This window comes from Calonectris borealis, chromosome 11 (assembly GCF_964195595.1).
Source record: "Calonectris borealis chromosome 11, bCalBor7.hap1.2, whole genome shotgun sequence".
Taxonomy (NCBI): Eukaryota; Metazoa; Chordata; class Aves; order Procellariiformes; family Procellariidae; genus Calonectris; species Calonectris borealis.
Genome location: NC_134322.1, coordinates 3,603,010 through 3,630,211, shown reverse-complemented (window position 1 = coordinate 3,630,211; position 27,202 = coordinate 3,603,010). Strand labels below are relative to the sequence as shown.

At 48.2% G+C, this 27,202-nt stretch overlaps 2 protein-coding genes across 3 annotated transcripts; one reads left to right on the top strand and one right to left on the bottom strand.

Annotated features, from left to right (window-relative positions):
- The first annotated feature begins 59 nt into the window (after nt 1-59).
- MTFMT (mitochondrial methionyl-tRNA formyltransferase) lies at nt 60-19,123 on the top strand. Of its 2 annotated transcripts, XM_075159787.1 has the most exons (12): nt 60-208; nt 780-992; nt 1,416-1,538; nt 2,380-2,482; nt 3,069-3,144; nt 3,715-3,806; nt 4,361-4,442; nt 5,093-5,175; nt 5,497-5,726; nt 5,877-5,933; nt 17,832-17,969; nt 18,441-19,123. In XM_075159787.1, the coding sequence occupies exons 1-9, from the start codon at nt 72-74 to the stop codon at nt 5,695-5,697; spliced, it is 1,110 nt and encodes a 369-aa protein (XP_075015888.1). In that variant the 5' UTR covers nt 60-71; the 3' UTR covers nt 5,698-5,726; nt 5,877-5,933; nt 17,832-17,969; nt 18,441-19,123. The 2 variants fall into 2 exon arrangements, with proteins under 2 accessions (XP_075015888.1, XP_075015887.1); XM_075159786.1 differs by having other exon boundaries at nt 5,497-5,933.
- Nucleotides 13,749-25,630, bottom strand: CILP (cartilage intermediate layer protein). The gene is made up of 9 exons (XM_075159785.1): nt 25,544-25,630; nt 23,721-23,847; nt 22,365-22,448; nt 21,328-21,381; nt 19,704-19,889; nt 18,254-18,568; nt 18,035-18,143; nt 17,404-17,561; nt 13,749-16,762 (listed from the first exon to the last, which is right to left on the bottom strand). Exons 2-9 carry the CDS (start codon nt 23,782-23,784, stop codon nt 14,421-14,423), a joined length of 3,312 nt encoding a protein of 1,103 aa, XP_075015886.1. The 5' UTR covers nt 23,785-23,847; nt 25,544-25,630; the 3' UTR covers nt 13,749-14,420.
- Between the last annotated feature and the right edge of the window lie 1,572 nt (nt 25,631-27,202).

The following is a 27,202-nucleotide window of genomic DNA, read 5'->3' as shown; positions in this document are numbered from 1 at the left end:
GCCCCTCGCCCCGCCCCGAGGCCGGCTCCGCGCGTCTACGTGCGTCATCGCCCGGCGCCGGAAGCCCCGCGATGCGGGGCAGGGTGCTGCGCGCTTGGCGCGAGGGGGTGAAGGCGGCGCGCGGGGCGGGGGCACCGCCATGGCGGGTGCTCTTCTTCGGCACCGACCGCTTCGCCGTCACCGCCCTGCGAGCCCTGGAGGCGGCCAGGTACCGCCCGCCGTCGGGGGGCGAGCAGAGGGGGCCGGGGTGGTGGTGGCTGAGGGGATGGGGGCTGAGGGGGGACGGCAGGGGCTGTGGAGGGAGGGGCTGGCGGGCACCGAGGAATGGGAGATGGGGGCCGGTGGTGGGGTTCAGGGGCCATTGGGGGATGAGCAGGGGGCGGGGCGGGGACAGGGACCGTGGGTTGGGCAGAGGTTGGTAGGGAAGTGGCGGGGGGGGGGAGAGGGAGCTTAGGATCGGACAAGGACCATGGCCATATGGTCGATGGAGGGGAATCACGGGGGGGTCAGGAGTTGGGGGGGGGGGTCAGGGATCGTGAGGCTGGGTGAGGGGGGTCTGGGATTGAAAGGAGGAAGCCAGGGGTGGTGAGGGGTTGGGGGCTGGCAGGGTTGGGAGGCTGGGGTCAGCGGAGGGAGGCTGGAGACCAAGCGGGGGACAGGAGTTGGAGGGGCAGGTGCTGTGGAAGGGCACAGGGGCACAGCGAGGGGTGGAGGTGACCCGGCCTTCGCCTCTCCCTTGCTCTGCCTGCGTGAGGTCTTCAATGCCTTGTCCACTCCAGGGAGCCCAGCGAGGACTCGCTCGTGTCCAGGCTGGAGGTGGTCACGCTGCCCTCCCGCCTGCCCGGGGACCTGCCTGTGAGGAGCTGTGCCCGGGAGCTCCAGCTGCCTGTTCATGAGTGGCCACACACGGGACCTGCGGGGCAGTTTGATGTGGGTGTGGTGGCATCATTTGGACGTCTCCTAAGCGAGGACCTTATTCTGCAGTTCCCATAGTAAGTGAGTTCGCAGGACATGTATTGCTGCTTTGTTAGCAAAGCTAGACTCTGTTTTTGAGTCAGCATCTGTGACTTGTAGTAGGTGAGGTGAACTTCTTCCCTGGGTTCATCTGCTTAGCCTGAGCCCTACGTCTGTCGTCATGAGGTTCACTGTTGTTCTTTAACACATTGATGTAGCTCCATGCAAATGTTCAGCATAAGCTGTTTACCTTTATTCCCCTCATGTCCCTTTCGGTGTTCACTGAGAAACTGAAGGTTAGATAGTATGAATTTTCCTTTAAATGTATATTTAAACCAGTAACACTTCAGAAGGTCTGAGGAGTTAATTCTTAAAGTAGTTTCAGCGTAATAAATGTTGCACACCCATTTACATATGGATTCAGCTTCAGGTACTGTTCCTATCCTAATATTTCAATTCAGTGGCGTGCTGAATGTCCATCCCAGCTGTCTCCCACGATGGCGTGGTCCTGCACCAATAGTCCACACAGTGCTTCATGGTGATAAAGTGACTGGGGTGACAATTATGGAAATAAGACCAAAAAGGTATGTTAGATGTGCTTCCCAAAACAACTCACTGCTGCTGTTGCTTTTCAGGACTTTAAATCATCACTGCTTAAGTCATCATTTAAATTATTCTATGTAATCACTATTTTTTTATAAGTGTGTGTGTGTTTAATATGAAAATTTGAAACTCTCAGAAACTTTCATCTGACCACATGAGACTTGCCACAAATACTTTTAGTATTTTAGTGAGTGCGTAATTTGCACCCTAGACTCTAGGCCTGTTCTCTAATTCTTAGCGTTATTACAAGGAGCAGACAGAGAACAAACAGTCACACAGCTAGATGGATAGGCTTGGTCTGACGCGACAGAAAATACCTGGTTTTCAGACTTAAGAGTTGCCTGTAACCTCCTGTAAGTGAAACAGAGGACAAGAAATTGCCTGTATAGGGATGAGAGAGAGAGAGGTTATATGTTTTCGTTTCAGCACAAACTTTGGCTTACAAGGCTTATGAAAACACATTATCGGAGTTATCTTTTTTTTCTTAGATGCTTGTCTGATAATAGATCTCAGGAAAGTGCGAAACAAATTTCTTCTGAATACTTCAGGTTGTTTCTTCTGAGATCTGATGCTTCTGAACTGTAAATTGTGCATTCGTAACAATCTCAGCTTGCCGAGATGAATCTTACTTGCTAAGATATATCTGATATTCTTTTCTCTTTTGGTCTTGTGAACCAAACATTATTTGATAATGTGTGAAAAGTGAAGTTTTAGGGGAAAAAAGGGTAATTAGTAACTGAGTTAATGTATTGAATGTAGACTTTTGAACTGCTAATTGAGTTTTGGTTTCTCCAGTAAGTTTGTATGTTTTCTGCTTTGTAGGTTTGATGTAGGTCCAATTATTAAGCAAGAAGAGTTTGCTGTTCCTCCCCGCTGTACTGCAAAGGAGCTGGAAGTGATACTATCAAAGATGGGTGCAAACATGGTAAAGTGATGCGAGCTGGTGTCACTTCTGATTAGTACCTTGCTTTTAACATATGTAAACAGGGTTCTTTTTAATCTCGTTCTGAGTTGACTGCGACTGTTAAGAGGAGAGTGATCTGAGACTTAGTGTTTGTGAGCACTTTGCCTTCCTGAGAGGAAAGCTGATAAGCTGGTACGTGATAAGCTGTCAGCGTTGGTCCTGTGCGTTGCCGTTCTGTTTCTGTTCAGTGGAGAACTCAAGTGATTTGTATGGATACAGTGCAGTTGCTTCTTTCGTTGAAGGGAATATCTGCTTTTTCATCTTAATAATCAACTTTCGTCCTGTTGTAGGATTAATATCAGAGAGGGTATCATCCATAAAAGAGTACTTGTGGTTTTTTAATTGTAATTCAGTGGGAAGGATGCCTTTAGTGTGTTTGTGTGTATGATACAAGTCTTCTAAATGTAGTGACCCAATTTTCTAAAAACTCACAAGAAAGTTTCACTGATAAAAAATTAACTTCTGCATTTGTATGTCTTGGATTTACTGTTAATAAATGTACTCTACTTAGCTTGGTTAATATTCTGTACAAAATTTAATTTTGCAGCTGATATCAGTTTTGAGAAACTTGCCTGAAAGTTTAAAAAATAAAAAAGAGCAGCCAAAAGAAGGAGTAACATTTGGTAGGTACATATACTTAATGCAACTTGTTTGTTTTTTCTTTTATCAGTCGGAAAACTAATTTTCTTCCTACTGTGCTGGGTTATACTTTTTTTAGATACCTTTATCAATATGTCTCTTCACTGCCTTCTCTGGCTTAAAAAAGTCATACAGAGGGGAAAAATACTTCAGAATTCTTCAGGCTTATTACATTAATGTTTTTTTTCCAGTTGCCAGTACAATATCAAAATCATTAACAATGTCACAAAATCTAAGCCAATTTGTTATTCTTCGTGGTTGTAACACTAACAAAAATGTTACCATTTGTAAATGTGTGTTATCAGTTTTCAGTGCAATGGGTAAATAAGAGGACAGCTGAGAATAAAATATAAATAAGCCAATTTGAGGTTTCTGCAAAATCTTTTCTCCAGTTGTTATCTAAGGTACATATGGTTAGATGGTAAACCTGCCATTGGTCAGGATAAAATCTGTTTTAAAATAGTTTAAAATAAGATAAAATAGTACAGCTATTTGTTTGCAAAAAGATACAAAACAAAATATGAAGTCCTTTAATTTCTTTTTTCCCCCCCCAGCTCCTAAAATATCTATAGCTACGAGTTGTATAGATTGGGAAGAACAAACGGCTGCACAGATAATTCAACTGCATCGTGCAATAGGAAGTATGGTAAAACAGTGGATTTTTTAAAATCTTTTTCTGTCTTGTAGCATGTCTGAGTTTGGTGTAGATATTTTAACTAATGACTAAAACTCAAGTTTAGTTATTTCAGCCTCTAAAACCTAGCATATGTTTTAAAATCCCAGGATAGTTTAGTGTTAGAGGTGGAATTAGAGTGGAGGAGAATTTTCTTCAATTTGATCCCAAGTGTGAAATCAGCTCAATAGTTTTATTCTGTTTCCTTAGCTCTGAGATTTCCACTGATGCATTTGAGAGGGTTTCAGAACACTATATTGACATCTTTGCGTGACAGTAAACAGTGCAACTGAGCAGCTACTGTAGCTCGTTGCTTAACTCATTACTGCATATGCTAATGGCTTGCTTGTCAATGAGATGAAGAAGAACAAGGAAAACTAGATATAGTAAAGAGAGTCTCTTACCTGGACATACACCTAAATTTTTGCCCTAATGTTATTATCACAGGTATCTTGCGTAAGAAAACCTAGACAGTTGCCTGGAAATTGTGTAAATATTCTCAATGTGTCATCTGCTTCTGTTTCCAGTTTCCTTTACAGACGCTCTGGAAGGGTAGTACTGTTAAACTTCTGGACTTTGTGGAAGTGGATAACATCCCAGGTTTTACTGGTATTTACTTTTAAATTAATGTGTTAAGTTAAATTTTCCTGTCTTTTCCAACATTGACTTGAAGATAGTAGCCAATTCTACTAAACAATAGCTTTAAGTACTGCTTTCTGAAACTCCGGTAGAACTAAGTCAGACTCATATATACTCAGAGTGCAGTAAGTTTCTGTGCCCAAAGAGGAGCATAAGATGGGTTTTAAGGACATTCCTGCTTTGTGATGATGTTGAGCGAGCAGCAGGTATAGTCCTGTGAATCCTGAGGTTGGAGGATTTTAATCCTCTAATTAGTTAGGAGATCCTCTTCTGATGCCATTGGCTGGGGATCTCTCACAAGGAGAGCTGTCCCTGTGTACTCTCGCTTAAACCATTTTCTGGAGTAGCCCGTGAGTCTGAGAGCCTTCCCGGCCAAGTGGTGTGCCAGAGCGCACAGGGCTTGGTGGCTGTTTATGGAGGAGATGGGGAGCGGTGCCAGAGAGTGACTGTTCTGATTCTACCCTGCTGATTTGGGTATAATAAACCACAGAATACAATAAAATATTTTAGAGCAAAACAGTGACTCAAGATGATGATCATGCTTCAGAGAGACACAAGTGTTTCAAACTTTCTTGTACTTGTTGGCATAAAAATGCAAGACAATCTTGCTTTGCTTTTAGATGAGATACTAAATGACAGTGGAGCTGTTCCTGGTTCACTGCTGTACCATAAAGTGTCCCAAACGCTGATAGCTCGTTGCAAGGTAGGTTTTTCCCATTAGTTTTATATTCACTGTCCTAAAGATGAGGTTTTCAGTATTTGTGTGTTACATAAATTTTGTCTTAATTATCCATCGTTATTCACTGAACTAGTTTAGATGAGCATCAGTCTTTTTATTTGATACCTTGAAGAACTTTTAATTTCCGCTAACAGGCTTTTCACTTGCAAGCGAGAATGTGACTTGCAATGTAAACATGATGACATTAAATAAAATGTGTTCTGTAAGCCAGCCTAGTGACAGCTAAAGATCATAATTTTAAAACATGGAAGAAGCTTACTGCCAATTTTTTGTTTTTATTTTTAGGGAAGCTGGATTGGAATTAAAACAGTCGTATTAAAGAAGCAGCTTACAGCAGTTGACTTCTACAATGGATATATGCACTCTTGGTTCCAGCAGAACTCAAGAACAGTTCATCAGGAATGCAGATTTCAAACACTCAAACTTAGCACGACAAAAAAGACTCTGAAAGAGAGGGAAATATTGGCACAGGATGTAAAACAATGATGTATTTTAAGATGTGGGAGAAGATGTCTGTAAGTTCATAGTAATATAAAATATTTCAATGCCCACCTATAGCTTTCAACTTAGTTAAGGGCTTTGCTCCCAAAATGTTTGATCTTACTGTCATCTGCATGTTTTCGTCATGGATTCCTGATGATACTCATTTCTCTTTCCCCATCAAGGAAGAGAATCTCTGTGAATGCTGAAGATAGCGAATAAATTCCTGTTTCCACTGTTGGGTAATAAATTTATTTTTATACAATGTTTTCAATTTATTTTTGAGGACTTCTGGTATCATTTTCTTCAAGCACAAGTTGTGCACAATTACTTTAATGTGGAAATGTTAAAAAAAACATGCTTCTCTGTAATTCATATGTGGTTTCACAAAAGCGAGATTCTAAGGACTAAAGCCTGTTTCATTTCCAAATAATTTATGTCAAATATCTTCTCATCTTTGATAAGATGTCTAGCAAAAGAGTATCCATGCAGTGTTTTTCTTACAGCTTTGCAATACTTATCCGTGGAATATTTTCTAGTGAAATTAATGGATGGGATGTGTCTAGGATATCTGCTCTACCTCAGAATTTAATGCTCACTGAGACTCTTAAATTGTCTAGTTTGATTTTCTTGTGGGCCCTTGAACTACCTTTGTAACCCCACATTGAGATGAATAGCTTAAGCCTTAGCTGGGAGCATCTGGAGAATCTTTTCCTGTCTGTGATAGTTTTCTTAAGAGTCAATTACTCCTAACACAAAAACATCCCTTACGTCTGACTGGAATTTGATGCAGCATCTTGATATAATACCGTACCTGGAGCTGTGCGTAGTTGGTCATATGCCTTTTTCGGGGTTGTGATGGGGTTTTCTGAGCAGTCTGATGTTCTGTGTGATCAACCTTTCCTTTTTTGTTTTCTATTCTTGGTTATTTATATTTTTTTTTTACCAACAATAATGTTACTTGATAAGCAACATTGTGGTGCTTGATGAACGTACTGAATAATTTCAAGCTTTGTGTTGATCTTGTTGATCTTGTAGAATTCCTCCATGTTGCACTACTAGATAATTAATTGGATAAAGAACTGGCTAATGTGCTTTATCGGTATTACATATTGTTGACCCCTTTAGTTATAATATCCTGTATTACTACAAATCGAATCTACATCAGAGCTGTGTCTGCGTTTAAATTGTTTCCATTATTAATCCTGCTGAACAACAATTGACTCTAAGGAGCGGGGGAAATCTCATCATGTGAAATGTTACAATCATTCTTGATTCATAGAAAGTTAAATGGAATTTTATCTTTTCCCCCACCCTTACTCCAACAATCCTTGCCAGCTGCTTAATTACACGTGTCTTCCTGCATATTCTTGTATAGTCTTAGTCTGTCGGCACTTCCACTGTGCTGGAATTCAGTTTCAGTAAGTCTCAGATTTAGAAAGGGAATAAATAGAATATTCCTGTTTTATTCTAATCTGAGATCTCATCCAGTTCTCTTAGGACCATCATGTTTATTTGGGCCTGTTGACTTTGAAAGTGCTGTAAATAGTAGGTACTATTTAGTGTCATCCATGAATGCCAGCTGATCGTTTTTAGTCACCTGCATGGGATGTGAGCACATAATTTTGTTTCCTTTTAAATTCGGAAAAGAAAAAATTACTGTGTATATTTGCTTTTCAATACAAGTGACTTGTTTTAATCTTATTGATTCTGTTTCTAATCTATAAACTTGTCAGTCACCTTGTTCAGTAGGTATTTTTCTTTGATACCTTTAGCTTTTCTGATCAATCTCTTAACTTTCCTATTTAGTCATATTGATTATCATCTCTTCCTTCTCCTTTTTGTTTTCATATCCTAGTATATGTCCTACTTAATTCATCTTTGTGTGACATCCATCCAGAAAATTCATGTTCTGCTATCATACTTCCTCTCTGATGAGAGAAGTTTTTACCTGATGAGGAATTGTTAATCTAATCCAAGCTTTTCCTCAACCTGCCTTTGGTTAATGGCATGTGTAAGAAGGAGCATTCCATGTGAAGAACCCCAAAACTGATGACTTTCTCTCTTTCTTGTCTTAGAAGTAATGTAGCACTGTGGGGATAACAGCAAAAGACCGGCCAGATCTTAGAAGCTGCTCTAGTTTTATTTGCTCAATTTATTCTTGCTTTTTCTGAATACTACTGAAGTAAAAGCAGAGCCACTGGAGCTATTTAGACTTGGGGATGCACTGTTCTTTAGCTTCATATTTACAGCATTATCACTGAAATTTTGGAAGCCTCAGAAGGAAAGAAAAATTGTGGGAGTTGAGTAGGATTGGTGTTACACTGGTTCCGTTTTGCTCATGCTCATCCTCTTCCACATGTCCTTTTGGCTCTTCAGACTTTTCAGTGCATGCATGTCTTTTCAAGCACTCATGTCTGGAACTTAAAGCTCAAGTCCGGTGGTGAATTCATGAGACATGCCAAAGTGACAGGAGCTTGACATGCTTGAGTGTGACTCACCGAATGAGAGAAAGCAAAAAATCTAGAAAAATGTGTTACATAACATGGCTTAAAATGTTTCTAAAGAAGCGTCTGTTGAAGCAGATGCTGCAGTATTTTTCTTTCATTGCCATTGGTCCAACAATTAATCTGCCTCTGGTGGGTTTTCTAGAACCCACGATTCTCCAAGGAATCCAAGCCTGTGAATCAGAGTCAAAAGCTGGAAACAACAGTAAGGTGGAAGCCAGGCTCCTGTTCCTCTTCTCTTTGACCACAGACTCAAGGGTGCAATTTGTGCTGCAAAAATGACAAACCCGGCAAGTTTGTTTCTAAGCAAATGATTATATTTTAGTGCTTTGCTCTCTCCTACTTACTACTTGCAGGTAAAGGTTGTGAAGTCATTTTGCTTTTACTCTGTTCAGATCAGTCTGTGAAAGGTTATTTATCACCTTATGCCAACAGAAGGGATGGCGGATGGGTGGGTGGGGGTTTTGTGGGGATGGTGGGTGGGTTTGGGGGTTTTCTTGGGTTTGTTACATCGCTGGTCTCAGTTGTACGGCTGCTTGCCTTGTGTTTTCCCAGCTGGAGCTTCTGGGAATCGGTTATTTTTAAAGAACACTCATAGGCGTCATTGGAATTCAAATATTCAATGTTTGCTGAGGATAAGAACATTTTCTCTAAAGTGTCTTCTCCATAGGCAGTGAGGTTTTTTGACACTAATCAGCTGTATGGTACCCCCCTCAGGCGTGGGTTGTATCAGAAGCTGAATTAGCAGAGAAATGAGTATACAAAAAAAACCCTACCCAAAAACTCACCATCGCAATTTATAGGTAATTTTAAGCACAAATGATAAAGAATTTTGCACTTAGGAGAAGTGAAGTATTCTAGTTATCTGTTAGCATGGGTGGACCCAACTCTTCTGATGTACCAGGTCCCCGAGCACTGGAAAATGAATTGTGGTTCATTATGACCTAAGCAAAATGAACGGTGAGATGTGACTCCCACAGAAACAATAGAGTATCAAAAGTTCAGGCAATTTAGGGTTAAAAGTGTTTAGATGACCAAACTGTTAAATCAACTGTTCCTAGGAATGACCAAACTGTTAAATCAACTTGTTCCTAGGAATGACTTTTGAGGAAAACTGCTTGCAAGTCCTTTAACTCCTTTGCTTTTTGGAATCTGCTCCGGCATCATAAAGCTGATAGCAAGTAAGAGCTATGTTTCTATCCTTGGCATCTCCAAAATGACATGGAGCAAAGCAATGTTATTGCTGGGTGGCATTAATGCTGCTAGTTGGAATATCAACTCTCAGGCAGCAGTGTCTGTATTAGATGTTAGCATCGGAGAGAAAGTGTAGGGCAATTTGTACATCTGTCGCTGACAGTTTTAGATTGCGCCTTGTGTGAGACCTATTGCTGTTAGTCATTGCTGGCAGGTGGTAATTTCAGTTCTAGCTAAAGCATGAAGCAACAGCGAAGAGTTTCCCTGTGTCTTTGGGGGAGTTTGAGGTGGCATGTGCTCAGAACCCGGTAGATGGTGCTCGCTGCCTCTCTTTTAGGGGAAAACCAAGGTCAGCTGGACAGAAGATCATGAAAATCTGGTACAGAACGTCTTCAGTTAGTTGTTTAATACCAAATAACGTCTAAACCATATTGTAGCCAGGATACCTATACTTGTAACTTAATCTTTTGATCTGTGCAGAGTTTGCAGGCTTCTCAGAATTGTTTTCTATGCAAGAGGTTATCAAAGATTATACAGTTCTTTGTTGCTTAACAGTTAATGTCCTAGCTCTGAATAGGCACAACTTCACCGCAGTTGTTCTATGGAGGAAAAGAGGGTAAGATTAATTTTTTTTTTTTTATGGGGGAAATCTTTGGCATGCTATTTTTGACGTGAGAGAAGCTTTAAAGGGAATTGGGGTTCCCCAGGCAGCTGTTAGCCAAAATGTCTCTTTGGAAACTTTGCTTTCACCTAGCTCTGTAGGGATTTAACTCTGTAGGTAATGAAAATCTGATTATTTTTGCAGAACAGACAAAACAAAAATGGGGCATTCACTGATGAGGTGTGGAATAGCATGTCAAGGTTGACTCTGAAACATAGACATGGTGATTCAATCCCCAGTACCACTGCTGAGGTCAAGTACAGCCACCCTAGCAATTGGAAAGTGATACTAGCAAAATAAAACAGCTGTCCTCCCGCGGACGAGAGAGGGAAAGTAGCAGAGGTGTTCATAGACCCAGCATCCGCTATGGCTCAGTTTAAGATCACTGAAGCCAAATTACTGGTAGAACTGCAAAACGTTTGGGCACCAGAAGGGCTCTGGTGTTGGATAGGGATGACTTCATCTTGGATGTCAAATAAATGTTAGAGGGAGTGATATTTCCTAGGATGCTGGTGACTCGCAGTTAGATGCATCTGTTTCATGATTGGAAACCTTATTACTCCCCCTGCTTCCTAGGAAACCTCTTTATTCCTGTTTTTGGCTGAATAAATTAAAAAAAAGTGTAAGTACTTGAGTCTTTTTAAAAAGTTGATTGCAAAATCCCTGAATAATTTGAAGGTTGAAACTAGACAAGAATATCTCGCCTTTTGTTTATCGTAACCGCTGGTGGCCTGATAGCTTCTGGGAAGCAATATTTTCCCTTTCTTAAAAACAGGAGGAGGGGTAGGTCACCAGATGTATCTGAGGGTTGGAAACTGAGTGACCTTAATGGAAGATGCTTTGCCGTTAGCCGCAAACCTGCCGACGTTTAGGAGCCAGGGCTCCTGCTTCAGCCTGTTTCTCAAGGTTGGTGGTCCGAAGGCTAAGGCCGAGGGAGGAGCTGAGTCGCAGCCTTCCTGCATTCCTCCAGCTGATGCTCTCCTCTGATATGTGGGAGTGTGGGTTGGGTTTCAGGTTGCAGAAAGGACATCGCCGTACAGTGACCATAAACACGAGCTGGAGAAGGCAGAACTGACATGGAACTAAAGCATAAAACTTGTGCGAGTGGTGGATGCCAGGACCTGCTGTAGCTTTTCTCCTGTATAAACTTTCTTCATGTATTTGGCATGGTGGCTCACCAGTAATGACAAAGTGTTAGCGCTGAGGGGTGGTTGTTGGGCCAAGGTTGTTTTCTGTTGATAGTGCTTAAGCACTCGTGTTTAAAACCTCTCTGTATCCAGTGTACTCTGCCAGCAGCCGCCTCTGAGAGCTCAGGGACTCGGTGAGGGCAGGGATTAGTTTGTTCCTCCAAGTTGGAGTTAAGCTGTAGCGGGGGACAGTTTGGGGAAACTTGGAAAGCTTCTTGCTGTTTCAGGCTGTGGGGCTGTGACCATTTCATTCCTGTTAAACAGACATTTCTCCCCAAAAGGAAGAGCCCTGTACTTTGCTGTGTTTGGCTCTGGCAAGCCCACATGCAGCACAGGGACGAGATCCCGAGCCTGCTTTCATCCATGTATCTTCTGCGTTGGTCTGTAGAAGTCATTTGTGTTACTTCACCCTCAAAGTGATGAAACTAACTTTGGGATTTGGCTGTCTGTCTGCAGAGGAGGAGGGGAGCAGGGGGAAGAGACATTTCTCTGCGAGTTTGCAGCGCAAGCCAAGAGCTAATGCTCCCCACTGGCTGCCTTGGCCCCAGCTCACGCCAAGCCCTTGCAGCAGACTAGACACAAAAGAAAACACACAGAGTCTAAATTCATTGGTATGAAGAGGATAGAATCATACAGGTTGGAAAAGACCTCTAAGATCATCGTGTCCAACCGTCAACCCAACACCACCATGCCCACTACACCATGTCCCTAAGGGCCTCATCTACACGTCTTTTAAATACCTCCAGGGATGGTGACTCCACCACTTCCCTGGGCAGCCTGTTCCAAGGCCTGACCACTCTTTCAGTAAAGAAATTTTTCCTAATGTTCAATCTAAACCTCCCTTGGCACAACTTGAGGCCATTTCCTCTTGTCCTATCGCTAGTTACTTGGGAGAAGAGACCAACACCCACCTCGCTACACCCTCCTTTCAGGTAGTTGTAGAGTGCGATGAGGTCTCCCCTCAGCCTCCTCTTCTCCAGGCTAAACAACCCCAGTTCCCTCAGCCGCTCCTCATAAGACTTGTGCTCCAGGCCCTTCACCAGCTTCGTTGCCCTCCTCTGGACGCGCTCCAGCACCTCCATGTCCTTCTTGTAGTGAGGGGCCCAAAACTGAACACAGTATTCGAGGTGCGGCCTCACCAGTGCCGAGTACAGGGGCACGATCACCTCCCTATTCCTGCTGGCCACACTATTTCTGATACAGGCCAGGATGCCGTTGGCCTTCTTGGCCACCTGAGCACACTGCCGGCTCATGTTCAGCCGGCTGTCAACCAGTACCCCCAGGTCCTTTTCCTCTGGGCAGCTTTCCAGCCACTCTTCCCCAAGCCTGTAGCGTTGCCTGGGGTTGTTGTGGCCGAAGTGCAGGACCCGGCACTTGGCCTTGTTGAATCTCATACAGTTGGCCTCGGCCCATCGATCCAGCCTGTATCTGGATGTGCCAGAGTATTCCACAGCTCTTCCTTTTCTGCTTCTCTTTGATAACCGTCAATTTGCATAAAAACATGAATTATTAAGGGATTTTTTTTTACCTTTTTAAGCATAATTCAGGCTGCATAGGCACGCAGTCCTGCACAGCTCTGCGTTTAATGCCTGGGATGCCCCGTGTCAGACCTGAGAACCTGTTCTGAAGCTTGCTGAAGGTTGTTGAAAGATTCCCCATGCCCTTAATGGGCTGTGGGTAAGACAACACAGGCCTAGAACTGGCTTCATACCCATAGGAGGGGATCGGGTAGGAGAGAGAAATCCACGCTTGAGGGTGTGTTTGAATTCCAGTTTTCATCCAGTAGCGCTGCCCTGTAGCACGGTGATCTCTCGGTGGCAATTTTGGCACTGCAGGCTTGCTGGCTTGCCTGCACCCCAAAAATTTATTGCCAGTGGTGTGTTTGGGTGTAAACACAAGGATGTCTTCTGTGCTGGTGAGGTCCTTGGTTCCGTGCTAGAAGTAGGGGGGGTTTGATACGGCAACTTAATAGGTCACTTGGAGATGGATCACTGTCTGACCCCTTCTGTGGCCATCTGTACCTTCAGCTAAGAGCAGCTTCTTGCCCAGCAGTATCCTGCTCACTGCTGCTGAATGTGGAGGGAAGCCTCTCTCCTCCCTGTCTCTGCACCTCCCAGCCTTGCTCTACATTGCCTGGTTTCCTATCATCCTTAAAGCACCCAGGTTCCCAGCCCTCTTTTCCCCCCATCCTGTCCCGTTCTGGGAGCCCTGCTGCTGTCTCCTTAGTTCATCCCTTGCCCTGACCTGCTGCTCCGCTTCTCCCAGCACTGTTGCTGCCTCTCCCCATCTCGAGCTGGGGACAGATTCCCTGCCCGCAGCACACCGTGGCCAAGCCCCGGACTGGGGGAGCACCAGCTACCCACCAAACCCCTCGCCCATGCCCAGGAGCAGTCTCACATTGATAAAGCTGTGACCTGTTTCTGACAGAAAGGTGAAATTTTGCAAGTTATTTGGTCAGCTCTACACGTGGTTTACTCGGGCATGTCAAACACAAAGAGCAACACAGTGTTGTCGAAGTTACAAAATTACTTTTTTTTATTAACCTACCCTATCACAGAGCATGGATTTTCTTGTCAAATAATGCAAGAAGCAAGAGAAAACTGTAGTTTTATCCGTGTGGAGCCTACAAATCCACATGGCTTCTCTGTGCTATCGAGCATGTGAGTTTTTAGAAATGCAGCTGCCAGTAGTTTAGCTTGAATACAGTCATTCTAAACCAAGCTAGAAATAAATAAAATACTTACATTTCAAGTACAGAACCTTGCAGTTGAATTCAGTATGGGGAAATCAGTTTATTCCTTTTCATGTTAACCAACTACTGTACAGGTACTTGGGCTGGCAAAGTCTGCAGATGCAGAACAGAAGAATGTTTTATGTACATGACTTAATTGAATTATATGTTTAGTCTTCCCTTTAGGCTATCATGTGAAGCTGTTTAACGTCAGGCAGAAAGAAGATTTTTATGGATGCATTTAATAACACACGAACCCACTACCGCTACTGGCCCCCAACTTTTGCCTTATGTCTTTCCTTTCTGGTGGAAAAAAAAAAGTGCACCTTAATTATGTCTCAAAAATAATGACACCTACCAGCTTTGAATTAGGTTATTAGCAGGTGGGTGTTACTTTCAAATTATATTTGATCAAGTGCGAGCGACTTTACCAAGGCTTCTATACAGCTCTAGTATGTGGGAGAACGTTGACCTCTCATCGGGATCCTGCCTTGGGTGGTTCGGCGGCTCGCCGGCTGCCTTCGGTACGCGGGGCTCTCCCCTGGCAGAACCAGTATGGACTGCTGGCCCGAGTTCCTCTGAGACTGGAAGATGCTTTGCTCCGCCGCGCTCCTCTCCGAACAGGTGAAAGTCAACCCGACACCGATGTTGCTCTTCATAGTTCTGGAGGTGCCATCGGACGTGCCATCGAAACACCTGCCCAGGGCGATTTCCTTGGCGATCCTCGGGTCTTGGTCAGTGACCGTGTAGATGCCGTAGTTGTGTCCCAGTGGGTCGAGAGGAGCCAGCATTGTGTACTCGCTGGAGTCGTTGTTTGTAGCCATGGGGAGGTGGTTCACCAGGTACTCGTGGAGCATGCTGTTGACGCTCTCTCGGCGGCAGCTGCCTTGCGGGACCACTTTCACGAGCGTGCGGTCCACGCGGTCTTGGTCGAAGAGCATGCCGCTGCACTTGAACTCCAGGCAGGCTGCCGACACGTCCGGCTGCTCGGAGTCACGAATGCTGCGGACATCCCTGATGCCGTAGAGCTTGCCAATGGTACGTGGGTGCGTCCCACCCATGTTACGAGACCTTACGTTCACCTCTTGGGGTCCGTTTATTTTTACTTTAATGTAGCAGGCCCTAAATTCCATGGGCTTGGGCCACCACGCCAGGTAGTCATCAGTCCAGCTCATGAGGTCATCTTCACTGAAGGGAACGGTGTTGTAGTCGTACTGGTCTCCCTCTATCCTGTAAAACCTGAAGTGAGCAGCGTTGTGTGGAGCTTCCTCGCATTCTCTTAGGTTTTCGTAGGCATAAATAGGGCCATTGTTCTCTTCTGGGGAATTGGGGCTTGGCTTGGCCATGTTAATGCTGAATGCTGTTTTCTTAGTGCTGGAGTCCTCGTGGTCTGTTCTCCTGTAGTTGAGCTTGTTGAGGTACGGCTGTGGGACTCCAATAGCGTTAGGGTTGAGTTTGGGAGCAGAGGACACAGCTTCGAGCTCTTCACCCCCCATACTCGCCAAGATATAAGCTGTGTAGGCCTCGGGGTTTTGCTCATCGCAGAAGGCGGGCACGCAGGCGCCGTTGGGACCAGTGACCACGCTGTCGAAACGGCCCCATGCTCTGGGGTTGGAGGAGAAACCCGGTTCTGGTTCCGTGTTTATAATAGAAATCACAACCCCTTGGATCTGCTCACTTTGCAGAAATCTCTCGCTTCTGTATGCTCGGACTTTGACGTAGCACCGTCTGCCCTCTGGGACGTCCAGGTTAAAAAGCCGCCTTTCTTTGATCTCCATGTTCCCAACCAAAAAAGTTCTCTCCTCCCTTTTGCGCCGTCTGCTTTTCTCAAGGTTGAAGTCCCCTTCTTCCTCCCATAATCCTGTCTCTGGGTTCAGCGACCAAAGCTTCATCTCTTGCAGGTGCTCTGGCATCTTGACCTGAGCAGCGTCCAAATGAACTTTCACCTCCTCTGCGTTAAGAGACTCGGTGCCCTGTTCGTCCGTGAAGTCCACGGAAAACATGCCGTACGTGCGGAGCGGGAATACGTCTCCTTCCTCGTCCACGAAGTTCAGGTCACTTTGTGTCACAGCAGCTGTTGAGACGTTTCGTGGGTCCAGGAATGTCACACTGGCTTTCACTTTGCCTCTGTAGGCCTCTCCATTTTTCCTGTAAAATGCATCGGGAGGGATTTCTAATTCAGCGATTGGATCATCTTCTTCCATTTCTCCCAAGGAAATCACGTTGGTTTCGGTCGATTCCAGCGTAACAGGGGCTTTCTTTCTTAGTAGCTTGATCTCGTGAAACACAGCACCTCCGTTTTCCTTGAAGGGCAGAACTTTTGTTGTGTTCACAAACTTCTGCAGCCGATCGACGAAAGTTAGAACCAGTCTCTCCGTGTCTGCTGGGACGTGGATGGAGAAGGTTCCCTTGTAGCCGGTCATACTCACTCTCTTGTTCCCCATGTAGATGTGGCCAAACCTCAGCGGCTCACCGTTATCTGCTGCTGTAGCTCTGCCTCGAACCGTTATTTTGGTCTCGGTGCATTTTTTGCAGCCACATTCTACGATGACCTTAGTGGGGAGCGTGTACCCGTTGCAGGAGATGTCTCTGGTTTCCATCTTGGACACCCCGCAGCAGTAGGCGACATTGTCCTTACACCGGAGCCCCTTGTCCAGCTTCCCAGCACAGGTCTTTGCTGGGCACTTGCCCACGTCGTAGTAAAAGGAGTCGGTTGCTTTTTGGAAGCAGTCGTGCGGAAGGCGGATGAGGTGGCTTTGGGGTTGGGAGTTGCAGGCTGCCTCTTGTCTTCCTGTTGAATAGGATTTCTTAATGAGCAGCATGAAATAATTGTACAGGCATCGCTATGTGGTCTGAAACCCTCAGAGCTACACATTGCTTCCAATAACAGTGAGGTTTTCGCAGCCATCAAACAGATGTTTTGCAGGATTTTGGTTAGCTGAATTTATCCAGCTTCTGTTTCGGTGAAGCAGGTCCTCAGCTTTAGCTTTAGGTACCTGATTAAGAGCAGTGCTGTTTGCAGGAGCGTCCCAGCTCCTGCTTACCCACCACTGCCATCCAACCCACCCTCAGCTAGATGTTCTACAGCTGCCTGGCTTTTCGGCTATGAACAGACCAAAATGTGTCCCAGGGTTTAAAAAAAAAAAGAAAAACCAAACAGAAATATTCACGCGTCAGACAGCAAGTACAGGGAGAAATCTGCTGAAACCGGCAGACTGAGCTTGGCAGGTCACCTGCAACCCAGAGCTCCAGTTTGGAGAGGGCATCTGGTTCGTAACCAGCTCACGCAAGCTTATCTGCTGACAGATACATGAAATAAACCCCAAATATTTTTCCTGCGACTTTTCTTTCCCGCATGTATTGCAATTTCTGGTTTCTGCACCCCGCTGCCTCCCCAGCTGCTTGGAGAGCATCATGCACGTTTTCTCTTACCTATGACGGCAAGCTTGGCAGATTGGGACTTCGCCGACCCCCCGGCGCTGCTGGCCTTGCAGAAATACTCTCCTGACTGGTCTCTGTTCAAGTTCTTCAGAATCAAGTTGTTCTTATATTTGTATAAGGAGGGATCCAGCAGTGAGCCGTTGTGGTACCTGCCAGGAACAGGCAGGCAGTTAAGGGGACAGAGACTGACCGCCTGGCCGGAGCAGAGCCATGCCCTAATCCTGCTCCTGCCCTGTGGATTTTGCCAGACCTCTTGCCTCAGTTTCCCTATTTGTAGTCTGGCTAGGTGGCATCACCTAAAAGTTATTCCCCTTCCCCTGGCAGCGCTGAGATGTGGTTGCGGGGCGGCTGGCAGGCAGGCAGAGCTGCCAGTCGTGCCTGCTGAGGTTTTTCAAACTCTTATTTGTATTTTTTTCCAGTAAGTCTCTCTGCAGATGACATAACCGCACCTGCGAGAATTGCCAGCTCTGCACATCTCGAGGAAACCATCATTTCCAGCAATCAGCTCTCGGCATCTTTAGCTGCTTTACGGCTAAAAAACCACCTTTATGGAGATGGTAAGGAGATAAAAATTGAATCTGTGCGATAGGTGAGACTTCTGTCCGATCAAACAGTTCCTTACCAGAGGTAGCGGTCGGGGGCCGGGCTGCCGCGGGCATCGCAGCAGAGCGACACGCTCTGTCCCACTCTCCTCGCTTTGTCCTCGGGGCTCCTGAAAATGTAGGGTTTGCCTGCGGGAGGAGGAAAAGGCCGTCTCGTTACTCTTCCCTTCCTAAAAATCAGGGTTTATTTCTGATTTACTGCATAAAGGCTCCTGCATTCCCTCCCTCTTTGGGGCTACCTGATCGCTGCAGCTGCACTTGGATCGCCAGGTTTCTTCTGTTGCTCTTGGGCACGGTGACAGTCGCTGTTGCATATTTAGCCTTCTTTATTTTAAGGGTGTTTTTGCCATCGGGGCAGACTCCTGGGATCCTAAACATGCCCCTGTTATCGGCCATTGTCAACAGCTTGAGTTTCTTGGCTTGCAGGTAGACCCGGGCATCGGCAGCGGGCGACCCGTCCTCAAGGGAGACCTTCCCGTGCAGGGTCGCATCCTCGCACATGCAGGCGTCGCAGTCGGCGTTGACGCGGCCCATGGGGCAGGTGATGTTGCAGGCTGGAGGAGAGGTACGCGGGTCAGAAAGCAGCCCCAAGTCCCCGTAACGCTCACGGCACGGCCTCGCGTCTGCTTTTAATTTAGATGCAATAAGGCAGATACTGCATAAGGAATAAATTGTATCCAAAACATATTTTTACTGATTATCAACAGCTGTGCATTAGAAACACAGCGACGATGTCGTTTTGAACCTGACAATTAGTAGAAAGCAGCCACGTGGATATAATTACAGCTGGGAACTGTTATTTACCTTCCCCAAAGGGCTGAATTTCAGGGAAATTTGAATCCAGATCAGCCTGTGAGCTCTTAGCTCAACCCTGGCAAAATTACAAATCCAAATGCCTTAAACTTTGTAGGTGTCTCTTACCAACTCATGCCCAAAAGTCATGACTTTGGTCTATCTTAAAAGCTGTCTCCCCTTATTCAATGGTATCCTGGCTTGGCCAAGACACAGGTTAATTGCCAAATGAGCATTATCTGATGGATTTAACGAATTGTCTCCCAGGCAGTGATTCTGAAACATTTTCAGTACCTGTAGTGATTAATGCTAAATAATAATCTCTGTCTCTTCCCAGTGCAAGGGCTCAGGGCATTCCTTTTACAACCACAGAGCATCCCTGTACAGCAGTTACCTGATAATTTTTTTATAGCTGGAAATAAATGGAAGAAATCAGGGAAAACCCAAAACAACTTTCTGGGAGAAAACATGGACTATTTTCAGAGTGACTTGTTTAAAAGGGGATTATAAGAATAATATAATTAATTACAAGCCCCTTTAGCAGGGGCTGTGGCAATTCAATATTCCCAACTCTTCTTCCTGGAGATTGCATGCTGCAATCGCTGACTCCACCTTGAGAGCTGCTGTTACAACACAATGAACGGGATTTTTCCTGTTTCCCCAGGACCTTTATGGGTCCCTGACGATTCCCCATACCTGGACCACCCCCCCATCTTGCTATTTGGCTATAAACTCCCCACGCTCTGCTCCCTTAGTACTCTCCAGCCCTGCTCTGGCATCACCATATTCTGGTAGGGGAGAGAAAGGTGGTAAAACAGCAGCGAAGGGAGTACAACGCCTACGCGGTGGTGAGATCAGGACATGGTCCCCTGCCCGTAAGCGAGGTTATAGGAGCACCTGAGCAAACGTGTCCAATGCAGAGCCGCCCTTCCTCGGTTGCTTCATTACAGTGCACGCCCCAGAGGCGCTCAGCTAGGCAGGATCTGGTACGCTTCTGCACACCGGTTTGGCCACACTTTCCTGAGCACTCGCTCCATTTCGACCATGGAGATAAAAACCGTTTTGAATCTTGCACCAGTGGACCTTGAATAACATCAGTGGTGTGTTACTGAGACGCGCGTTACACGTATGGCTGCCCGAAAACGGGCAGTTGGTTTCTTAGCAGCTTCTATCTAGCAGCTTCTATCTAGCTCAGACTATGTATTTGGGTATTACACACCACATGAATTAAACAAACTCAAAGCATGTTCAGGGAGCTGGGAACTAAAACATGAGAAGGCGCCTGAATGCTTCTGACTTAATTCCCCGCAGGCTACTGAATTCAGGATGATTAAGATAAACTCGAGGGGAGCAAAGTGCATGCAGTTCATGCTTAGTGTGGAATAACTTTGGCTTAAAGGAAATCAAACGCACATTGTCATTTAAATGCCGTCTGAGAGGCAACGCTCGCCTGTGTTTCAAATGTGGTTAAATTAAAAAAAAAAAAGAAACCCCAAAAAAAGAGGGTAGAATTGTTGGTATGATCATGTTGAATGTCTTTAACTATACTTCAACATATGTTCTCTATAGGGGAAGTGTGTGTCCTATTGCAAACACCAGTTTTACTGTGTGCAAACAGAAGCCTAAGATGCTACCGAGCAGGCTGAGCATGTTAGGGGCCAGCTGATTTGTAAAACACAAAAAGGATTTATTAAGAGTTTAATATGCGGTTAGATTTTTAAAGAAATTTCTTTAACTGGGCTACTAGATGGTATTAATTTAAGCTGCTTTGAATGGATGAGATACACTCCAAGTCTGTGGTTTGGGTTTATTTTTAAATGACAATGTTCTAATAATGTTTACGAGGATGCACTTGTGACTAAAGTTTCTAAAAATGAGGTCTCTTGGAAACATGTGCCGTGTCGTCTCCCACACCTACTCTTCCACCCGATTTGTAATAAAGCAGGTCGGGTTATTTCCTAGAAAGGCAGACAGGCACACGGCTGGGCTATTTGAATAGTGACGGGCGAAAGGGAACCCCTGGCTTACCACGGCAGGTGGCTGGAAAAGACCATTGAATGAGAGCAGCCACGGAGGCGTCATCTCGGGTTTGGAGCGAGCGCGTGGCTTAGATGGGCGAGTTTTTAATCTGTTGGCACGTTGGGATCTCCAGCATCCCGAGTGATGCATCCGTAGACCTTATTTAGCAATTTGGGGGTTGCAGGAGGAGGTGGGCTAGAGGACGTGGTCCCATCCCAGGCGGCACATGGATAAATGCCCGTCTGTACTTGCCCCAAGCAAAAATTTAACGTGCAACAAATTAAAGTGGGGTCTCAGTAAGATCCTAAGCTTGTTTGGGATCGGCTGCTTTAATCTGCGGGGCCAGTGATTATAAGAAAGGAGGAGGGGAGTCCTGTGGAGGGAATAGGCGTTATATGGCTCTGGGTAGCACCTGGACAGCAGAAAAAGCAGAAAGCGGAGGACGAGGGAGAAGCCGAGGGGCCGAGCGCTGGCGGGGGCGTGGGGAGGGACAGGAACGTACTGCGTCTGGCGTAGGCGAAGGTCGGGTATCCCCGGCGAGCGCTGCTCCTCGTACCTGCGGGCAGAGGACGCGCGGGGTGATGCGGGCAGGGTTTGCCTGCTCCCTGGCCGAGCACCGGTCCCTCCCGCCGGCCCGGCTGCACCGAGCCTGGCTGCTCAACCCAACCAGGTCTGGCACACCCTCTCCTGGAGGCAAAAACTGAGTTTACAGCTCACTGCTGCCAAGGGCAGATGCTTTAGTTTCCAATTGCATCGGTCAAAACCTCAAGATTTTGCTTTATTTCTCCCTAGAGAAGCAGGAGTCACCCCTTGCTCTGCGAGCCTCAGCATCACTGCCTTGTGCCATCCGCTTTGAAGGGAAAACAATTTTCCTGGTAGTTTTCCTAAAAATACTTCTCAGGAGGTGGAGGGGACCTCTCTCTGAGGGTCTGTGTTTTCGGTGCTTTGATTCTCTAAGCAGCTAAGAGAGCTCTGGGAGCGGGATGTCCCCTAATCCCTCGGCTACGGCATCAGCACCTCCAGCCTTTCAGTGCCTGCTGGAATTTAAATCCCAAGCCCTGGGCAGTGAAGCTTGAGGAGTCGGGGTATCTCCTGGGGATTAACGAGCAGAGCGGGAGCTGCGGGTAATTAATGCCCCACGGGCTTTAATCCTAAAGCAATGGTGTCGCAAACTGCCCCGTGGGCGTGGGGACAGGCTGGGCAGGGGAAAGGCAGGTCGGAGCCGGTGCTTGCCCATCCCGGGGCTCTCCTCGCCCTCCCAGCCCGGCGAGGGGCCGCACGTGCCTCCCACGGGAGTCGGGGCTGTGGTCACGCTCTTGACCTTCAGTTTTCCAGGAGAGAAGCCAACAGCATGTGTCAGCGATAGCCAAAACCCTACAGGAGATCCCGGACGATTAACATTTATTTCATTGCCTAAATGTCCTCATCTAGTCAAATAATATTGTTCGGTTGTAAATTAAGGCTGAAAAAAAAAAATAACGTGTGCGAACGCCCCTTGTCCCGGCGAGGGAAAGCCGCCGTAGCTGGGAAATAACTTACTCTCCAGGCTGAGCGTTACCAGTGGGCTGAAGGTTTTCTGTCCTATCTGGATCCTGCCGAGGGCTGGTTTCAGAAGCCTTTGACCTAAGGGTCAATAAATTAGAGATTAAATTAGATTAATAATAAATTAATTAGATTCAAGGGATTGGGCACCCTTAGGCTCAGTTTTTTAGATTTCCCTTTGGGTTGTGGCTGGTTAGAGCTGCTGCTTGGAGCTCCTGCGGGGTGCGGTGCATCACGTGCAGGAGATGCCCAGGGAGGGGAGTGATGGAGATGTCCCTCAGCATCACTGCGGCTCGGGTATGACGCAAATTTGCTATTTCCCTTAGCGCCCAAGAAAAACTTTTTTGTGCTTTCTGTGTTGGAGCAGCTCAGATCAAATCATCTTTTTATAGCTGGAGATATAAAATATATCCTGCCTCTCCCTGTGTGGGGAGAAATGAACCTGAGGTGGATGAGGTTGGACATAACGAGGATGGTTGATGTTATGGGACATGGACTGGTTTCTGCACTTGCTGGCTGCCCATGTGCCCAAGGGCAGCTGGTGGTCATGGCTGGTTCCAGGGCTGCTTGCTGGGACCGGTCCCATTTAAAGTGGGGAGCTAAGTCTGAAGCTGCCCAGCACCGGCTCTCGCCCGTGCCCAGCTCCTGGGGGCTCAGCAGGGCTTCTGGGCACCTCCCCAGCGACAAATTGACTCTCCCTGTTCTTATCCCCGGGCGTCTGGCCAGAGCACTTCAGGGCAAAATTCCTCTATAGTCTCGGAAAACAAATCCAAAGAGCCTGCAAACAGGTTTTCTCTGCAAGACCCGCTGGAGCAGAGGGCAGGTTCCTTATCGCTCAGCGCTTTGGTATGTGCGACTGCCAGAGCCAGCAGCGGACAGATCCTGCTGCTCCCGAGCATCTTCTCCTGGAGAAGAGCAACGCCGCTGCTTCCCGACGGCTTGGCCCCGAGGCTGGGGTTGTTTCGTGCTCGGGCGATGGACGAGGCAACAGCCAGAGTGGGTCTGCTTGGAGCAGAGGGGAGCCGGGGTGCGGGCTGGACACTGCGGGGTCTCGGGGCGGCAGGCGGGGATGGTCCCAGCATGCCCAGTGGGCAGGGGGGCTCATCCCCAGTCAACCAGAGGCTGGCTGACTCGCGGACGGGCTTTGCCCGTGCTCGGGGGCTGGACAGGCACCAGCCCTTGTCTGGAAGTCATTTGGCCGGGCGAATGCCGCGCTGACCCACAGCAGCACCCGGCATCGCTGTCGGGCCCGTGTCTGCCGGCTCAGCGGCCACCGGCGGACATGCCTTCATGCTGGCGTGCCTGCGGGCAGGGGACAGCACGGTGACGGGAATAGAAACGTTTAACCTTCACCTAAAATGGACGTGACTCCCAGGAGGAGGAGGAGGAGGAGGACCCAGCCTTTTGCGGTGATCATCGTCTCCAGAGGTGACCAGCGGCTTCTTGGAGTATCCTCAGCGTTCCTGCACCTTCCCCAGACCTGCAGAGACAAGCCCGGCCACGTCGAGGCTCACCCAGGGTCCTGCCGCCTTCAGGGAGCTTCTCCCAGCTAAACCAGTCCAAAACACACCGCAGGGCCGCTTATACCCCTGGCCACCCACCCACCCCCGGCAGCCCCCCGCTTACCCCCTGAGGGGTCACATCTGGGCCGCCAGCCCAAATCTATTCTGCAGAGCGCTGCTCTGTAATGATATCTCCTTAAAGCGCCTTTTGACAGCTTAAATACTTCTGCAGGGATGTTCTTGCAGCCCACGCGGTTCCACGGGCCCCCCGGCACCCCGCTCTGCCCCCCACATGAGCAAGGACATCTCCACGCCTCCATCCCTCTGCCTGCAAACCGGGCTGAGGGCGAGGATAAGCAGCTTGTCCCAGTACATCCCAGGAGTGTGGGAAGGGGGAAGGCTCCAGAGCGCCTCTGAAAGCGGAAAATCCCGTGCACAAGCCAAGACTTCGCGGCAAACGTGAGCAAGAAGCCAAATATTTTCCTTTTTTTTGCAGGCAGAGATGAGGGACTGAGGCTTTGTGTTGCTCTTCCCCAGCTCAGCGACTCCAGATCTTGTTTCAGGGAGTCCCTTAGCCCTGCGGCTTCAAGCGTTTGGGTGTTTAATTTCTGAAGATACCCATGGAGCTGGTGTTATCCCGAGTGACACCAACTGGAATGCCAGTTGCTTTATTTTATGCCTCCCAAATTAATGAACTTGGGGGCAGAACAATATTGCCTCAGCCTTTCGGTGCCTCAGTTTACCCATAAAATGAGGCTTACAAAGAGCAGCCGGCAGCGAGAACACCCTGTTATTTGTAAGCGGTATTAACCATCCCCTCCGAGACCGGGGAATGTGGGACTAGGAAATACTTTGATTATGGCTCAGCAAATCCCAGTCAAGCAAAAATAACAAGCAACACATGAGCGGTGTTTTGTGGGCTTACGGCGGGGTCGTGAACTCTCAGCCAGACAATAACCAGGAAAAATTAATCCAGGCTGAAAGCCTGTTTCCCACTCAGCGGCTATTTTGGGAGCTGGCTGCGACTTGTTCGGCGCTGGGTTTGGAACGGGATGAGTCCCTCTTTCCCCGGGACACGCGATGCTGGGAGAGGGGGGGGTTCAAGCGGCCGGATCCCAGCGACGGGGAGGGTTCGGCATCGCCCGCGTCCCCTCTCTGGCAGGGGGCTGGGGGAGCCGGTGCGGGACGGAGCCGTGGGAGATCAAACAGCCCCATATGAGCAAAGCATCATCCCCCCCCGAACCCCCCGTTCCGGCCGTCCCCATAACCCTGCTCCAAACCCATCAGCTGGGATGAGGAGGGGAGAAGCGGGACGTGGAGAACCGCGTCCCCACCGATGTTTTCCAGCCCGCAGCCTCTGCGCCTTCATCTGCCCATCAATTAATTTCCACCTCCCCCTCAATCACAGCCGCTTTTCATTACGCCGCCTTAATAACACAGCAAAATTATATAACCGCGAGCTGCAACGAAGGGGAAAAACTTAGCAGGGTTTTGGGTTGGTTTTTTTTTCGCTCTTACCTACGAAAACCATAAAAACCCCAATTAAGGCGAGTCTCGTCCTCTCACCGCAGAGCCGCCAGCCGAGCTGCGGTCCGGGGGCGAGGCGAGGGCTTGTCAGCTGCGGGTTAAGGGATTTGCAGCCGGTTGGGAAGAAGAGAGAGAGTTGCAGCTTACCGAAACCTCCCCTGTGCCGCCGCCGAGCCGGGCTGCGCGCGAGCCTCCCCGCAGCCGAGGCGGCGAGGTCGCTTATATAGTCCGGCGTGTAGCTTAGGGGATGGCAGCGAGCCACCGGCCGCCGAGCAAAAACAGATCGGACGAGCGAGGAAACCGCAGGCTGAATAATCCCTTAACAAGGTGATGGTAAACACAAGCCCTCGGCGAAACAGCAGCCGCCGGGGCTGGCGGCGATGCCACGGCGTGGCAGGGTGCTGCCGGCAGCGGGGCAGGGCATGGCGTGGGTACCACGTCCCGGTGTGGGCACCGCGTCCTGGCACAGCACCATCACTGTTAGGGGTTCGCCCTGGGTCTGGACCCCAAATGGATGCTGCTGAGCGTTGAAGATGGAGACACAGGCAGGCGGTGCAATGAGTTTTGGGGATGCTTTTTGGCTCTTGCCCGGTCCGGGACAAGTAGGGTGCCCACCCAGCGTTGCCCGTGGGGTTCCCACATTTTGCAGGCGTGGGGCAGGGCTCGGCTCGGTGCCTTCCCCTGCGCTGCCCGCTCGCCTCTGCCCCGGCACTGGCTCTGGCAGGGGTCAAATGAGGCTGCTGCGGGGATGCGAGGATGTGGGACAAAGCCGGATGGGTTGGTCTGGACACCCGGGGTAGCCCAGAGCTGCAGGGGCAGGACCATCCTCGCAAATAAATGCGACTGCATCTCACTCGACCCATGGGGAAATGTAGCAACGACCCCTAACCAGAGCTCCCCGCCTGCCCCAGGCTGGCTTTAACCTCCCCAGGTCCTTCTTCCCTCTGCAGCCACGTTATTCCCATGGAACTCGTGGCAGCCGGTCCTGGCTCGGGGCTCTTGGGTGTTGCACGAGGCGTGCGGCTGCAGCGAGCGGGTACCACCCATGCATGCAGCCCCGGGCACCGTGGGGCCGTGCAGGAGCCTGGTGCAAAAGCGTGTGCGGTGCACGGCGGGAGCCAGCCCTGGGGGATGGGGATGGGTGTCGGGGTGGCCGGCGGCCAGCGGGATGTGCCGGCGGTGTCCTGGGCTGCCGCTTAGTAATCCTTGCCGGCCCTGCTGCCAGAGGGAGCGGTGCAAGAGGAACATCCATCAAGGTGTCACATAAAAAATAATTGGCGGTGGCCTGCACCGGTTCCTGTTTATGTTTACGAGGGAAAAGGAAAAAACACCAGAGATGTGCCAAAAAATGGCAGAACATTTATCCGGTGGGCAAGGAGCACCCAGCGAGCCGGAGGCCCCGGACCTGCGAGATAAACATGGAGCTCGGCCACATTTCCCTGCCGTGATGAGGTCAAGATGTGGGAAAGATGCCGAGAATAAGAGCAAGGAATTCATCTTTCCCGGACGGCACCTACCTCCCGCCACGGCCGGCCTGTCCCTGGCACAGCACCGATGCCTCGGCGGGCGGCTCCGGTCCTGCCGGCTGCTTGGCACGTGCTGGCATCGATTTCCATGGGTCTCACCACAGGGTAAAGAAACATGCTTTTCTGCACGAGGCAAAAGATGTTATTCTTTATGTTATGGAAACCATAGCTCCAGCCCAGCGCAGCCACAGGTGTTTCTGCACGGGATTTTGCAGCCTCCCTAGCAGAGGTGTCTCCTCTTAGCAGAGGTGTCTCCTCCCCAGCGTGGCTCCTGCAAGAC

What these genes read in the sequence shown, in the direction of transcription:
- MTFMT (XM_075159787.1), top strand. Translation starts at nt 72, where the DNA reads ATGCGGGGCAGGGTGCTGCGCGCTTGGCGCGAGGGGGTGAAGGCGGCG. An exon ending in CAAAGATGGGTGCAAACATG is followed by an intron (nt 2,483 to 3,068) that starts GTAAAGTGATGC and finishes TTAATTTTGCAG; the next exon opens with CTGATATCAGTTTTGAGAAA. An exon ending in ATCGTGCAATAGGAAGTATG is followed by an intron (nt 3,807 to 4,360) that starts GTAAAACAGTGG and finishes TTCTGTTTCCAG; the next exon opens with TTTCCTTTACAGACGCTCTG.
- CILP (XM_075159785.1), bottom strand. Translation starts at nt 23,784, where the DNA reads ATGATCACCGCAAAAGGCTGGGTCCTCCTCCTCCTCCTCCTCCTGGGA. An exon ending in GGTAACGCTCAGCCTGGAGA is followed by an intron (nt 21,382 to 22,364) that starts GTAAGTTATTTC and finishes CTCTGCCCGCAG; the next exon opens with GTACGAGGAGCAGCGCTCGC. An exon ending in AGTGCAGCTGCAGCGATCAG is followed by an intron (nt 18,144 to 18,253) that starts GTAGCCCCAAAG and finishes CTCCTCCCGCAG; the next exon opens with GCAAACCCTACATTTTCAGG.